Genomic DNA, 17,701 nt, shown 5'->3' with positions numbered 1-17,701 from the left:
AACCGATAGTTTTTCAAATTGATACTGAATGAAAAGTAACACTCAAAGTAAAATAGTGCTGAACTTTATTACAAAAATAAACAGTACTGACTAAACTATGACAATGTGAAATACATATTAATATATATTAACTAATATTCAAATTTTAAAATCAGTTGATTTTTGTTTAGTCCACAAGAGGGCGTAATAAACACATAAACCGTTCAGCGCACGTTATATTATTGCAAAGAACATTCCCATCCTGCCTGTTAAAACAGAGCATTTCATTTTCAACTAATGTGCATTAAACAAATAAATAAATACATTATTATATAAATAGTCGGTCCATATTCTCAAATGTTAAGTCCAAATTAAAACGAGGGGAAACGCGTCAATAGACAGTTCAAATGGTGTTACTCTTCCACTGATTCTCCAGACTCAAGCTTCATAATAACAGTGAAATAGCACATTGTGTTTTATTCAGTACAGTTGTGTGTAGAGTAGCAATATTCACAGATAGCAAAAGTATCCGGCTGAACTCGGGGGCGAGGCGGTTCAGACTATGAGTACAGGTCAGGGGCTGTTCAATCGGACTATGAGCACAGATCAGGGGCTGTTCAATCAGACTATGAGTACAGGTCAGGTGCTATTCAAACAGACTATGAGTACAGGTCAGGGGCTGTTCAATCGGACTATGAGCACAGATCAGGGGCTGTTCAATCAGACTATGAGTACAGGTCAGGTGCTATTCAAACAGACTATGAGTACAGGTCAGGGGCTGTTCAATCGGACTATGAGCACAGATCAGGGGCTGTTCAATCAGACTATGAGCACAGGTCAGGGGCTGTTCAATCGGACTATGAGCACAGGTCAGGGGCTGTTCAATCGGACTATGAGCACAGATCAGGCGCTGTTCAATCAGACTATGAGCACAGGTCAGGGGCTGTTCAATCCATTCATTTCATTTCATTTATTGTTTATTTTTACAGGGACAATGCACAATTAAAAGTAATTGCACCAGAATTAGCTAATATCTAGTTTACATCTGCTGTCCCTGGGCAGGTAAACAAATAAAATAACGTACATTACATATACAATCAGACTATGAGTACAGGTCAGGGGCTGTTCAATCAGACTATGAGTACAGGTCAGGGGCTGTTCAAACAGACTATGAGCACAGGTCAGGGGCTGTTCAATCAGACTATGAGCACAGGTCAGGGGCTGTTCAATCAGACTATGAGCATAGGTCAGGGGCTGTTCAAACAGACTATGAGCACAGGTCAGGGGCTGTTCAATCCATTCATTTCATTTCATTTATTGTTTATTTTTACAGGGACAATGCACAATTAAAAGTAATTGCACCAGAATTAGCTAATATCTAGTTTACATCTGCTGTCCCTGGGCAGGTAAACAAATAAAATAACATACATTACATATACAATCAGACTATGAGTACAGGTCAGGGGCTGTTCAATCAGACTATGAGTACAGGTCAGGGGCTGTTCAATCAGACTATGAGTACAGGTCAGGGGCTGTTCAAACAGACTATGAGCATAGGTCAGGGGCTGTTCAATCAGACTATGAGCATAGGTCAGGGGCTGTTCAGTCAGACTATGAGTACAGGTCAGGGGCTGTTCAATCAGACTATGAGTACAGGTCAGGGGCTGTTCAATCAGACTATGAGTACAGGTCAGGGGCTGTTCAAACAGACTATGAGCATAGGTCAGGGGCTGTTCAATCAGACTATGAGTACAGGTCAGGGGCTGTTCAAACAGACTATGAGCATAGGTCAGGGGCTGTTCAATCAGACTATGAGCATAGGTCAGGGGCTGTTCAATCAGACTATGAGTACAGGTCAGGGGCTGTTCAATCAGACTATGAGTACAGGTCAGGGGCTGTTCAAACAGACTATGAGTACAGGTCAGGGGCTGTTCAATCAGACTATGAGTACAGGTCAGGGGCTGTTCAATCAGACTATGAGTACAGGTCAGGGGCTGTTCAAACAGACTATGAGCATAGGTCAGGGGCTGTTCAATCAGACTATGAGCATAGGTCAGGGGCTGTTCAAACAGACTATGAGCACAGGTCAGGGGCTGTTCAATCCATTCATTTCATTTCATTTATTGTTTATTTTTACAGGGACAATGCACAATTAAAAGTAATTGCACCAGAATTAGCTAATATCTAGTTTACATCTGCTGTCCCTGGCAGGTAAACAAATAAAATAACATACATTACATATAAAATCAGACTATGAGTACAGGTCAGGGGCTGTTCAATCAGACTGTGAGCATAGGTCAGGGGCTTTTCAATCAGACTATGAGCACAGGTCAGGGGCTGTTCAATCAGACTACGGGCACAGGTCAGGGGCTGTTCAATCAGATATGAGCCCAGGTCAGGGGCTGTTCAATCAGATATGAGCCCAGGTCAGGGGCTGTTCAAACAGACTATGAGCACAGGTCAGGGGCTGTTCAAACAGACTGTGAGCACAGGTCAGGGGCTGTTCAAACAGACTATGAGCACAGGTCAGGGGCTGTTCAAACAGACTATGAGCACAGGTCAGGGGCTGTTCAATCGGACTATGAGCACAGATCAGGGGCTGTTCAATCAGACTATGAGCACAGGTCAGGGGCTGTTCAATCGGACTATGAGCACAGATCAGGGGCTGTTCAATCAGACTATGAGCACAGGTCAGGGGCTGTTCAATCGGACTATGAGCACAGATCAGGCGCTGTTAAATCAGACTATGAGCACAGGTCAGGGGCTGTTCAATCGGACTATGAGCACAGATCAGGCGCTGTTCAATCAGACTATGAGCACAGGTCAGGGGCTGTTCAATCAGACTATGAGCACAGGTCAGGTGCTATTCAAACAGACTATGAGCACAGGTCAGGTGCTATTCAAACAGACTATGAGCACAGGTCAGGGGCTGTTCAATCAGACTATGAGCACAGGTCAGGGGCTGTTCAATCAGACTATGAGCACAGGTCAGGGGCTGTTCAATCAGACTATGTGCACAGGTCAGGTGCTATTCAATCAGAGTATGAGCACAGGTCAGGGGCTGTTCAAACAGACTAAGAGCACAGGTCAGGGGTCCACGCCTCGGAGGGTCGGCGCTATTTGGCGCACATGGAGGACTAACGGCATATTAGGCAGGTGGTCATAATGTTTTGGCTCATCATTGTATCTTAAATGCATTCGAATTTCACCAAACACTCTTACATATTCAGGGCTTTAGCGGCCCGGAGTGTGTATATATCACACATGGATCTATAAAATGCCAAAATATGCACATACACACAGAGCAAATGAGCTAGTATGAATGTGGTGTGTCTGGCGTGTTGTTCTCAGGTCCACTCGCTTTCATCTCATTCTGACTCAGCGCTGCTCATCTGTTTGTCGACAGTGCGCTCTATCTAATCATATGTATATTGTATATGATAATTATGGCATCATGAGCTGTGTTCATGCATCAGCGCGTCTCATTCCTGCTTGTGCGTCGTGAACTGATCTCGTATGTTGTGATCTTCCTTATCGCTCTCTTTCTTTTCTTCCTGATATCTGTTTGTTTGTTTGTTTTTCTTTCATTGTCATTCCATTCGTCGTTTTCCTCTGGTTATTTTGACCCCGCCCCCTCCCGACCTCATGTCCCGCCCCCTCCCCTCTGCCCCTCCCCAGTGGCCACACCCCCTGTTGCCCCTCCTCACCCCCAGCCCTCTGAGCCCCCGTTGCCCTGCACTTCCTCTTTGACTTACTCCTCTCCTCCCCCACTAGTTACCCCGAGCTCAGGCGCCCTCCCCTCCGCTCCCCGTGACGTGGCCCCTGTCCTTGTGTCCAGCCGCTTCGTACGCCTCGGATGGCGCCCCCCGGAGGAGACGCGTGGGACCATTGTAACATACGGAGTCTTCTTCTCTGAGGAGGGCATCAACAGGTATGTTTTCATGTTCACTGAGAAAGTTTGGAGCTGCACCGACGTGAGTAAAAACACAGTAAAATCAACATGAAATTTACTTATTTACTTTCTTAAAACACATTTCTGGGGGGTAAAAGATGCTGGCTGCCAGGAATGGGTTCAGCTAGTTCAGCTTGTTTGAATCCCAGGGCTTGCTCAGTGTCTCCAGTCAGGTCTCCATAGCAACCAAATTGACCTGGTTGCTAGGGAGGGTGGAGTCACATGGGGTAACCTCCTCGTGGTCGCTATAATGTGGTTCTCGCTCTCGGTGGGGCGTGTGCTGAGTTGTGCGTGGATGCCGCGGAGAATAGCGTGAAGCCTCAAAACGTGCTGCGTCTCTACGGTAACACACACAACAAATCACGTGATAAGATGCACGGATTGACGGGCTCAGACGCGGAGGCAACTGAGATTCGTCCTCTGCCACCCGGATTGAGGCGAGTCATTACGCCACCACGAGGACTCGGAGCGCATTGGGAATTGGGCGTTACACATTGGGGAGAAAATCAAAAATAAACACGTTCCTGGTCTTATTGTGAAGGATTCATTGGTGAATGTTATTCTCAAAAAACATATATGTTTCTTTGCAATCGATTGTATATTCTTCTGTTGAAGTCTAAATATATGTACATTTATGCTTATAACAAGAAAAAAGTGTTCGCCAATGGGGTAAGAAAACATTTTTTTGAAAGAGAAAACAAGTCCTCGTGGTGGCGTAGTGACTCGCCTCAATCCGGGTGGCGGAGGACGAATCTCAGTTGCCTCCGCGTCTGAGACCGTCAATCCGTGCATCTTATCACGTGACTTGTTGAGCGTGTTACCGTGGAGACGTAGCGCGTGTGGAGGCTTCACGCTATTCTCCGCAGCATCCACGCACAACTCACCACGCGCCCCACCGAGAGCGAGAACCACATTATAGCGACCACGAGGAGGTTACCCCATGTGACTCTACCCTCCCTAGCAACCTGGCCAATTTGGTCGCTAAGGAGACCTGACTGGAGTCACTCAGCACACACCCCGAATTCAAACTCACGACTCCAGGTGTGATTGCTATTGTCTATACTCACTGAGATATCCTAGTTTATTTTCTTATTAATTTAGGATGCTTAAAAACTGGAACATAAGACGAAATTATACCTAATAAAAAATATATTTTTGCACTGCATAATCAATAACTATAAATGAGTAGGGTAATATTTTTTTCCTGCTTATCCGGGTCGTGGTGGCAACAGTCTGAGCAGGGATACCCAGACCTCCCTCTCTCCACTTCAGCCAACGCCTCGGGAGGAGACCGAGGCGTTCCCAAGCCAGCCTAGAGATATAATCTCTCCAGCTTGTCCTGGGTCTGCCCCAGGGTCTCCTCCCAGATGGACATGCCTGGAATACCTCTACATGAGGTCACCCTAGAAAGATGTCCGAACCACCTTAACTGGCTCCTTACGATGCGGAGGAGCATCGGCTCTACTTTGAGCCCTTCCCGGATGTCCGTGTTCCTTAGGCTGAAGCCAGGCACACTATGAAGGAATGTCTTCAATCTAAAGTCGTTGTATTGACGGTATTTGCATGTGTGTTGTAGGGAACGCTCCATTAACGTGACTGAGGTGGAGAGTTTGCAGTTAACAGTGAATCATCTGAAGCCAGAGATCACATACTCCTTCAGAGTCGTCGCTTACAACGAGCAAGGACCTGGAGAGAGTTCAGAGGTCATCAGACTGTCCACTCAAGCCGAGCGTAAGTACACAACAGGCAACATGACCATACAGTCTACAGAACTTGTGATGGGGAAAGGTTGTAGGTTCAAACCCCAGTGAAATTGATTCATGATTGACAGCAACAGTGAGCACTGTCCCAAACCCTAGTGACCTGCCTACATAGACAACATTTGAAGGCATCAAAATTCATTCAGTATCAAAAGTATAGAAATTCAGTCTAATTAAACATGTACTATTTTACCTAATGTGTATGTGTGTTGTGTATGCTAACCAGAACTCAAATTTAGATACAGTATCTTAGAAGGCAGCATAATCATGACTCAAATGACACAGAATGAAACTCATTCTGTGAAATCTCATGACTAAAATCATGTCTGCATGCTATGCAAACCTTTAGTCATTGTTGTGTTTACATGTGTAATTAGTTCTTATGTACAATTATTATCTTTTATTTGTTTGGAGATGTTTTTGGACACTATGATACATTATATTTGTAATGTTGTAACTTTTGATTGATTTCTTGTATCAACACAAGATTGTTCTCAGATACAGTCGACATGATTGGGAACAAAACAAAAGCAGTTTTTTTTTATTTTATATTTTCAATAAAACATTATTTAGTATGATATTTATGTGATTTGAATTATGGGGACACTAAAAATGTCCTCATAAACCACATTTATGAAATTATCAGTTTATAACCTAAATAAATTTCCTCGTAAACCACTTAAACCTGCCCACACACTCACACACACACTTAACCATCCACACACACACAAATACATTTAACCATCCACACACACACACAAACACACACACTCACACACACAAATACACTTAACCACCCACACACACACACAAACACACACACTCACACACACAAATACACTTAAACATCCACACACACACACAAACACACACACTCACACACACAAATACACTTAACCACCCACACACACACACAAACACACACACTCACACACACAAATACACTTAACCATCCACACACACACACACAAATACACTTAACCATATACACACACACACACACTCAAACACACTTAACCATCCACACACACACTCACACACACACAAATACACTTAACCACCCACATACACACACACACACACACACTCACACACTCTCACACACACACACAAACACACTTAACCATCCACACACACACACACACACACACACACACACACAAATACACTTAACCACCCACATACACATACACACTCAATCACACTTAACCATCCACACACACACACTCACACACACAAATACATTTAACCACCCACACACACATACACACTCAAACACACTTAACCATCCACACACACACTCACACACACAAATACACTTAACCACCCACACACACATACACACTCACACACTCTCACACACACACAAACACACTTAACCATCCACACACACACACTCACACACACAAATACACTTAACCACCCACATACACACACACTTACACTCACAAACACACTTAACCACCCACATACACACACACACACACACTCACAAACACACTTAACCACACACTCACACACACACACACAGACACTCACACACACTCACACACTCTCACACACACACACAAACACACTTAACCATCCACACACACACACAAACACACACACTCACACACACAAATACACTTAACCATCCACACACACACACACACAAATACACTTAACCATACACACACACACACACACACAAATACACTTAACCATACACACACACACACAAATACACTTAACCATATACACACACACACACACACACACACACACACTCAAACACACTTAACCATCCACACACACACTCACACACACACAAATACACTTAACCACCCACATACACACACACACACACACACTCACACACTCTCACACACACACACAAAAACACACTTAACCATCCACACACACACACACACACACACACACAAATACACTTAACCATATACACACACACACACACACACACACACACACTCAAACACACTTAACCATCCACACACACACTCACACACACACAAATACACTTAACCATACACACACACACACACACACAAATACACTTAACCATATACACACACACACACACACACACACACACACTCAAACACACTTAACCATACACACACACACACACACACACAAATACACTTAACCATACACACACACACACACACAAATACACTTAACCATACACACACACACACACAAATACACTTAACCATACACACACACACACACACACAAATACACTTAACCATATACACACACACACACACACACACACACACACTCAAACACACTTAACCATCCACACACACACTCACACACACACAAATACACTTAACCACCCACATACACACACACACACACACACTCACACACTCTCACACACACACACAAAAACACACTTAACCATCCACACACACACACACACACACACACACACAAATACACTTAACCACCCACACACACATACACACTCAAACACACTTAACCATCCACACACACACTCACACACACAAATACACTTAACCACCCACATACACACACACACTCACACACTCTCACACACACACACAAACACACTTAACCATCCACACACACACACTCACACACACAAATACACTTAACCACCCACATACACACACACACTCACACACTCTCACACACACACACAAACACACTTAACCATCCACACACACACACTCACACACACAAATACACTTAACCACCCACATACACACACACACTCACACACTCTCACACACACACACAAACACACTTAACCATCCACACACACACACTCACACACACAAATACACTTAACCACCCACATACACACACACTCACACACTCTCACACACACACTCAAACACACTTAACCATCCACACACACACTCACACACACAAATACACTTAACCACGCACATACACACACACACTCACACACTCTCACACACACACACAAACACACTTAACCATCCACACACACACTCACACACACAAATACACTTAACCACGCACATACACACACACACTCACACACTCTCACACACACACACAAACACACTTAACCATCCACACACACACACTCAGACACACAAACACACTTAACCACCCACATACACACACACACACTCACAAACACACTTAACCACACACTCACACACACAGACACTCACACACACTCACACACTCTCACACACACACACAAACACACTTAACCATCCACACACACACACTCACACACACAAACACACTTAACCATCCACACACACACACTCACACACACAAACACACTTAACCACCCACATACACACACACACACTCACAAACACACTTAACCACCCACACACACTCACACACACTCACACACTCTCTCACACACACACACAAACACACTTAACCATCCACACACACACACTCTCACACTCACACACACACTCACGCTCACTCACACACACACACACACACACTCTCACACACACACACACACTCACACTCACTCACACACACACACACACACACATACACACACATACACTTAACCACACGCACACACTCACACACACATACACACACATACACTTAACCACACACACACACACACAAGCTCTTTAACTGTGCTAATGGAGAGTGAGGGGTGATTCTGACCTTTTCTGCCCATACAAACACCCTGATAGAGAAATACACTTTTCTGAAAAGCGTTTTAAATTTGGATCTCATTTGCATACAGACTCTCTCCCACATGTCTTTGATACATTTTTCATCGCCTGAAGGGCAGATTTGTAGTTCTACATTTCCTCTCAGACCGCCTGTAAATTCTGTATTATCACACACAGAGAGAATTTATCCGTCTTAATTAGAATTGATAAGATCCCGCCGTCTAACGGACTGATGTGGCGTTTTATACCTCACGGGAAATTGACCTTGACTTCAGCGCTGTGACCTCAGATCGGGTTATTATGGGCTGTATCGCGCAGTGGTGTATTAGCGTCTGAAGAGGTGGGCATACTGTGACTTTGTGAAAGACCCATCGTGTCTGAAAGGAACGCTCTGATTGGTGGATCAGCTTATCGGACTCTCTGTCTTGTCAATGCCATCAGGTTCAGCTCTGTGGGCATGAACGTTGGCATTGACATTAAATAGACATTAAGGTTTGATCTGTGCCTAATGAAGGGATAGCTCATCATTTACTCATCCTCATGTTGTTCCAAGAGCTTAACATCTCATTTACTGAGTAACTGATGACAGATTTCAGCACACACGTCCATGTATGTGTGTGTCCGTGCAGTTCTGGTTCCTGGTCCAGTGGAGAACCTCCGAGCAGAGGCGATGTCCCCGACTTCCATCCAGGCCTCGTGGGACCCCCCAGCACACGCCAACGGCCCCGTGCAGAGTTACCGTCTGTTGTGGACGGAGACTTCAACCGGTAAAGAGCAGGTAAGAGTTTTATGTCAAATGTTACCTAAATTTTAAACGTTTTTAGATCAAATGACCTCACAATGAACCTTTAGATATTGCACGCGATGACCTCACGAATCAGGACAGTTGTGCTGTGGATGTTTCTGGTGCTATTTATTGTTTTGGGACAAAATAAAAACAAAAGTGTCTTTCACCTTGGCGGGCCTTTAGCACCGTTGTCCCATACATGCGTACGGGGCGGCCTGTGGCTCAGGTGGTAGAGCGGGTTGGCCGCTAATCACAGGGTTGGTGATTTGATTCCCGGCCCACACAACTCCACATGCTGAAGTGTCCTTGGGCAAGACACTGAACCCCAAGTTGCTCCCAATGGCAGACTAACACCTTACATGCAGCTCTGACATCATTGGGGTGTGTGTGTGTGTGTCTGTCTGTGTGTGTGTGTCTGTGAGATAGTGCTTGTGCGTGCGTGCGTGTGTGTGTGAATGAGATGAAGTGTAAAGCGATTTGAATACCGCTAACGTTAAAAGGCGCTATATAAGTGACCATTTACTCAAGTAATCAGAAGTGACAACAGTAATCGACCTTTGACACATTTTTAAAAGCTGAACTATTCCCAAGTTGACACAATCATAAACACCCCAAATGAAATGCAATGAACATTTTAGTTTCTTGTCGTTGAGTTAAATATGATCTTGCACTCAGTGGTACATCAACACAGGGTGGAGAACAGAGCTCATGCCTTAAGTGCATTCAGCACAGGCCTCAAATCTGTATACACATTTAACACTGCCGCTCTATCCCAGTTCTCAGCGATGTGACGGCTTCGTGTTAAGTGTGTTAAGGGCTTAAATCCCCTTCGCAGTAATGAGGATAAACACGAGAGCACTTCAGTGTGATGAAGACTTAAAGCAAACACCAAGAATGTTTAATGTTCCTCGTCCTTCAGTGATGTTCGTCTCTCTGTCTGTCAGAATGTGGAGGTGGTCGGTCAAAGCTACAGGATGGAGGGGCTGAAGAAATTCACGGAGTATTCTTTACGAGTGCTGGCGGTAAACCGGCATGGTCCCGGCATCTCTGATGAAGACACGCTCATTACTACACTCTCAGACGGTAAGAGAAAAACTGTATAACCGTTCAAATAGCATCCAAATATGTACGTTTGTGTTTACCTATGTTGAAACCCCTCAATCGTGTGCCATGGCAAGTACATGCGTGCCCAATTATTAGGCAAGTGAGTATTCTGATCTCATCATTATTTTCATGCATATTTTCCAACTCCAAACCTTATAAACTTGAATGCTGATTGCATTCAATCATTTTCAGGTGATATTTGTGTAATGAGCAGGACTGGACTGGTAATCTGGCATAGCGGGCATTTTCCTGGTGAGCCGACGCACTTTGGGGCTGATCAGGGCCGGACTGGCCATAGGGAGAACCGAGCAGGCCGGTGGGTCGGCCACGAAATGTGCCGAATGGGCCGTGGTAAGCTAAAATGAGGCACCGCGTTATGCAGAACGAACAACAAAACGGCGCTGGCGATATGCAAGTTTTGGGCCAGTTGCCATGTAAAATCCCAAGCCGATTTATCTTCCCAGTCCAGCCCTGGTAATGAGGGGGTGTGGCGAAAGTGGTGAACACCTTACATCAAGGTGTGCACCATTATTAGGCAGCTTCATTACCTCAGGTAAAATGGGCCAAAAAAGAGATTTAACTGGCACTGAAAAGTTAAATATTGTAAAGTGCCTTTCAGACGGATGCAACCCTCTTGAAATAACTATTGAGGCGTGACCACCGGACAATCACACGTTTCGTTGCGAATAGTCAACTGGGGCGCAAAAAACACATGGCGAAGAAAAGGTGCAAATTAACTGCAAAAGTCTTGAAAAGAATTCAACGTGAAACTACCAGGAACCCATTATCCTCCAATGCCACCATACTCCAGAACTGCAACCTACCTGGAGTGCCCAGAAGTACAAGGTGCCAACTGCTCCGAGACATGGCACGGTCAAGAAGGCCGAAACACGACCAGCACTGAATATATTCACAAGATGAAACGTCAAGTCCTTTTCAAAGGATTTATATACGGATGAAATGAGAGTGACTCTTGATGGACCAGATGGACGGGCCCGTGGCTGGATCACTAATGGGCACAGGGCACCACTTCGAGTCAGGTTCCAGCAAGGTGGCGGAGGGGTACTGGTATAGGCTGCTATCGTTAAGGATGAGGTAGTTGGACCTTTTCAAAGGATTTATGGATGGATGAAATGAGAGTGACTCTTGATGGACCAGATGGACGGGCCCGTGGCTGGATCACTAATGGGCACAGGGCACCACTTCGAGTCAGGTTCCAGCAAGGTGGCGGAGGGGTACTGGTATAGGCTGCTATCGTTAAGGATGAGGTAGTTGGACCTTTTCAAAGGATTTATGGATGGATGAAATGAGAGTGACTCTTGATGGACCAGATGGACGGGCCCGTGGCTGGATCACTAATGGGCACAGGGCACCACTTCGAGTCAGGTTCCAGCAAGGTGGCGGAGGGGTACTGGTATAGGCTGCTATCGTTAAGGATGAGGTAGTTGGACCTTTTCAAAGGATTTATGGATGGATGAAATGAGAGTGACTCTTGATGGACCAGATGGACCGGGCCCGTGGCTGGATCACTAATGGGCACAGGGCACCACTTCGAGTCAGGTTCCAGCAAGGTGGCGGAGGGGTACTGGTATAGGCTGCTATCGTTAAGGATGAGGTAGTTGGACCTTTTCAAAGGATTTATGGATGGATGAAATGAGAGTGACTCTTGATGGACCAGATGGACGGGCCCGTGGCTGGATCACTAATGGGCACAGGGCACCACTTCGAGTCAGGTGCCAGCAAGGTGGCGGAGGGGTACTGGTATTGGCTGCTATCGTTAAGGATGAGGTAGTTGGACCTTTTCAAAGGATTTATGGATGGATGAAATGAGAGTGACTCTTGATGGACCAGATGGACGGGCCCGTGGCTGGATCACTAATGGGCACAGGGCACCACTTCAAGTCAGGTGCCAGCAAGGTGGCGGAGGGGTACTGGTATTGGCTGCTATCGTTAAGGATGAGGTAGTTGGACCTTTTCAAAGGATTTATATAAGGATGAAATGAGAGTGACTCTTGATGGACCAGATGGACGGGCCCGTGGCTGGATCACTAATGGGCACAGGGCACCACTTCGAGTCAGGTGCCAGCAAGGTGGCGGAGGGGTACTGGTATTGGCTGCTATCATTAAGGATGAGGTAGTTGGACCTTTTCAAAGGATTTATGGACGGATGAAATGAGAGTGACTCACTACCTGGAGTGTGTACTCCAGGTAGGGAAGGAGGTATTTCCCCAAGTGAAGGAGTTCAAGTACCTCGGGGTCTTGTTCACGAGTGAGGGGACAATGGAGCGGGAGGTTGGCCATAGAATCGGGGCAGCGGGGGTGGTATTGCACTCACTCTATCGCACCTTTGTCATGAAAAGAGAGCTGAGCCGGAAGACAAAGCTCTCGATCTACCTGTCAATTTTTGTTCCTACCCTCACCTATGGTCATGAAGGCTGGGTCAGGACCTAAAGAACTAGGTCACGAGTACAAGCGGCCGAAATGGGCTTCCCCAGAAGGGTGGCGGGCTTCTCCCTTAGAGATGAGGAGCTCAGTCATCCGTGAGGAGCTCGGAGTAGAGCCGCTGCTCCTTTGCGTCGAAAGGAGTCAGTTGAGGTGGTTTGGGCATCTGGTAAGGATGCCCCCTGGCCGCCTCCCTAGGGAGGTGTTTCAGGCACGTCCAGCTGGGAGGAGGCCTCGGGGAAGACCCAGGATTAGGTGGAGAGATTACATCTCCACACTGGCCTGGGAACGCCTCGGGGTCCCCCAGTCAGAGCTGGTTAATGTGGCTCGGGATAGGGAAGTTTGGGGCCCCCTGCTGGAGCTGCTGCCCCCGCGACCCGACTTCGGATAAGCGGTTGAAGATGGATGGTTGGATAATAATTGTGCACACTTATATATCCCCCTGAGAAAGACAAAACTCACTTTTCCTTTGGTTAACATTCAGATTTGAGGTTCAGTAACGTGGGATTGACTGAGAGCGTTGTGTTTGTTCAACAATAATATGAATCCTGAGGAATATTTTCCTAATAATTGGGCACGCAGTGTATATATAAATACATTGTATAGTTTCAAGTCTGAATTTGTTATTAAAAGAAACTCATTACTTTGAACATGCCCACACAATGCATTGTGGCCTCTGCTCGCTCTTTCTGACACCTACTAAAATGGTCTATACAAAACTGGCACATCTGTGAAGGGCAAAGACAGTCCCGGCCAGCACAACAGCATGGAAGAGTGGACCGAAGAGAGCGAATTTGCAATTTCGTTTAACTCTAAGTCAGGAAATGATGGCACACTTATTGAAATAGTCGTGACCTAACATGTATGGCCATGCGACCCATAGTTTAAGAAACGCTGTTCTATATATACTTATTTTCCTGTCAAAATGCACGCATTTCCCTAGCAAAGAAAACAAAACGATATGTAACAATATAATCCTTTATAATCATTTTCCAAGCAAAGTCTTTCACAGTATAAAGATTGAAATGCACTAAAATATCACCATTTAAAGTAACATCATTTTTGCAAAGTCTAATTGGGAGGTCGACTAATTGACTGTAGCTCTCTGCTTTGCTACAGCAATCATGAAGCTGCGTTCACGATTTGCGTCAGGGCGTCAAAGCTATCGTCAAGCGGCACTTTGTACTCCACATGAAAAGCGCTTTGAAGCAACGTCTCGTTCTGTATTGTGGTGATAGTAAAGACTTGACGTGCTCCTGTGGTAATTACATTGCAGATTACTCAGGCTACAAATTACTTGATTTATGTCGCAAGTCCCATCTGCGCTTGTTTTGAACATCAAAAAGCATTAAGACGTCCTTTCTCCGTTATTGCGTAATGACTCCAGACGGACATGTCGCAAAGTTTCCGCCCCTTTTCCAACCAGTGTTCACGCTGGTTTATGCTTTAATAAAGGTAAATGCGTTAATCGCTATTAAGAAAAAATAATGACGGTTTTTAATAAAATAAGTTAAATGTATAGTTTAATAAAAACGTTGACAGCGCTACTATAAATACATTTGAATTAAGTGTAACATGCTAATCTTTAAGTGTATACGTCTAACATTAAACTGGTAAAGTGTAAGTGCGTGAACTTAACAATATTGTGTAAATACTAAATTTTTACTCAATTCAAACATGTAAAAATGAACGTTCTAGCTTATAGGTAAATATTATCTATGATAGTTTCTTATGTTTAAAATGCATCATCGTGTTTTAACCATGTCATATATATTAGCTAATTTGAGTACATTTCACAGACCAGCCTATTTGTTTTACTCACAGACACAAATATAGCGAGTAACAGCTAAATATTATGTCTTTGACAATTATGTTGGTGGTAAGTTTTTGCTTATAACTTCACGAAAAAAATAAACAGAACATTAAATATCACACATCATTAATTAGAGTCTGTGATTATCTTTCAAAGGAGTCCACACACAAGATAATCAGATGTATAGCTCATTAGATAATCCACATGAAGCACAATGTTACATATGACCACCAGGAGATGGCGCCAAATACACGACACAGACTCAATGATGACTCAAATGACACAGAATTAAACTTTATTTACACTAATTATAATGTTACGTTTTGTGAAGTCTAAAGGTCATTATCTACTCAAAATCACCTGTTTATGATCAAAATATGATCTGTTGATTGTTACTGTGTTTTGTGCCAGTGTAAATCTTGTTTCAGTCATCAGTGATGCAAGGGGATGTTGTCTAGTGGACTATATAGTATACATTAAGTTTCCCTGATGAAGGCTTCTGTATGTCGTGTTTTTATGCATGAAGTTCAAAATAGGATAGTTCTAATAAAATGTTTATTTAAATGTTAAATGTTATTTAAAGTACCATGTGCTTTAGATTTGTTATTAAAAGTTACTGTATTTATATTCATTCACTTTAATCAATGCATTCAAATAATATTTACATAAGCAATCAAGTTAATGAAAAATGAGTGATGGGTTTTATCTTTCTATAATAGATATCTCTTTAGATTTTCAGCGCCATCTGTAGCATAATCAATTTTGCGCGGTGTCACTCAATTTGACAGTGTGACATTTGAAATGCGTTTGACTCGCTTGAAGCTCCACCGCATCTTCATTCACAATAAACAGCTCACAATCTTCCCTGTAAATTCAATTAAAGTGGAGGGACGTCCCGAGAGAGAGAGAGAGAGAGGACACCTCCCCAGGGCCGCCGGGTAACGTATAACGTGCGAGTAAGGGCAGCCGGTGGAGTTTCTGGTGCCCCCCTAGGGAGTTGGTGCCCTACGTAGACTGCATAGTCTGCTTATAGGGAGCGGCGGGACTGCACCTCCCCTTCACATACACACACCTCTGATGCTGTCTAGGCAGGCAGCTCACTAGATTTTGGAGTAGGGCCAATATTCTGTCTCTGCTTTAGTGTTGCATTGGAGAGATTTTCGCTTTTATTAGAGTCGCGCTTTATTATTTTGACCTGAAGGCAAAAACTATTTAAACTATTTAAATTGAGTGCAACGGTGCTCACCCACTTTATCAGACATCTTGTCTCCGGAAGCATTTTTCCCAATCATTTTATCTGTAGTGATTTCATAAAATCCTTCATAAAATAGTTGTAAGTCAGTATTTGAAAATCAAACAAAAAGACAAAGATACAAGACTGTGCACTGAACGTTTTTAATGAGGGAAAGAACTACAATCCCATGAATCAATGCAAATGGAAAAACGTAATTATAAGTATAGAAACAATATACAGTTAATTGCAAAATATTCAGATATATACAAATATATAAGTAGTTTGAGAGTGTAGGGAGAGAGTTTACGGAGCTGCAGAGCTCTTTTGGTGCACTTTGCTTGCTGCAATTCTCTGATTGGTTTAATTATTTACCAGGAATTCTGCTATTAACCCTTTCAGCTCGGATGGGCCCACTGCGAGGAAAAACAATAATTATCAAAATATTAATTACTGCAGTCTTGACCAACACAAAATAGGGCTTGTTTGAAAGTTTAGAAGCTCTACTTTATAATGACATTTACAGACAAATCAGAAGTGTTTGGACATTTGGATAATTTATTAAAGTTGCACTGTACATATTATTGCAATCAAATTATAAAAACAGCAAAGTCATCAAATAGTCATGTGACATATGTTGTTGGAAAGCTCTTAAAGCGTAAAATACAACCAGCATATTTGTTTTAATCACAGACACAAATATAGCGAGTAACAGCTAAATATATGTCTTTGACAATTATGTTAATGTTGCTTATATGCAGCGTTTTTGCTAATAACTTCACAAAACATAAACGGAACATAAAATATCTCATATGATTATTTAGAGTCTGTGATTATCTTTCAAAGCGAGTCCACACACAAGATAATCAGATGTATAGATCGTTAGATAATCCACATGAAGCACAATGTTACATATGACCACCAGGAGATGGCGCCAAATACACGACACAGACTCAATGATGACTCAAATG

General features: G+C 43.9%; 1 protein-coding gene across 1 annotated transcript in view; it reads left to right on the top strand.

The window, feature by feature from the left end:
• Nucleotides 1–17,701, top strand: part of dcc (DCC netrin 1 receptor) — a 368,503-nt gene that overhangs the window by 235,978 nt on the left and 114,824 nt on the right. Inside the window, exons 8-11 of the mRNA XM_052100624.1 lie at nucleotides 3,754–3,910; nucleotides 5,508–5,662; nucleotides 9,983–10,131; nucleotides 11,085–11,223. Of these exons, the coding sequence (XP_051956584.1) occupies nucleotides 3,754–3,910; nucleotides 5,508–5,662; nucleotides 9,983–10,131; nucleotides 11,085–11,223 (600 nt within the window). The remainder of the gene's footprint in view (nucleotides 1–3,753; nucleotides 3,911–5,507; nucleotides 5,663–9,982; nucleotides 10,132–11,084; nucleotides 11,224–17,701) is intronic.

Source organism: Xyrauchen texanus, chromosome 3 (assembly GCF_025860055.1).
Source record: "Xyrauchen texanus isolate HMW12.3.18 chromosome 3, RBS_HiC_50CHRs, whole genome shotgun sequence".
Lineage (NCBI taxonomy): Eukaryota > Metazoa > Chordata > Actinopteri > Cypriniformes > Catostomidae > Xyrauchen > Xyrauchen texanus.
The sequence above is the reverse complement of the archived record's forward strand: the minus strand, read 5'-3'. Positions and strand labels throughout refer to the sequence as shown.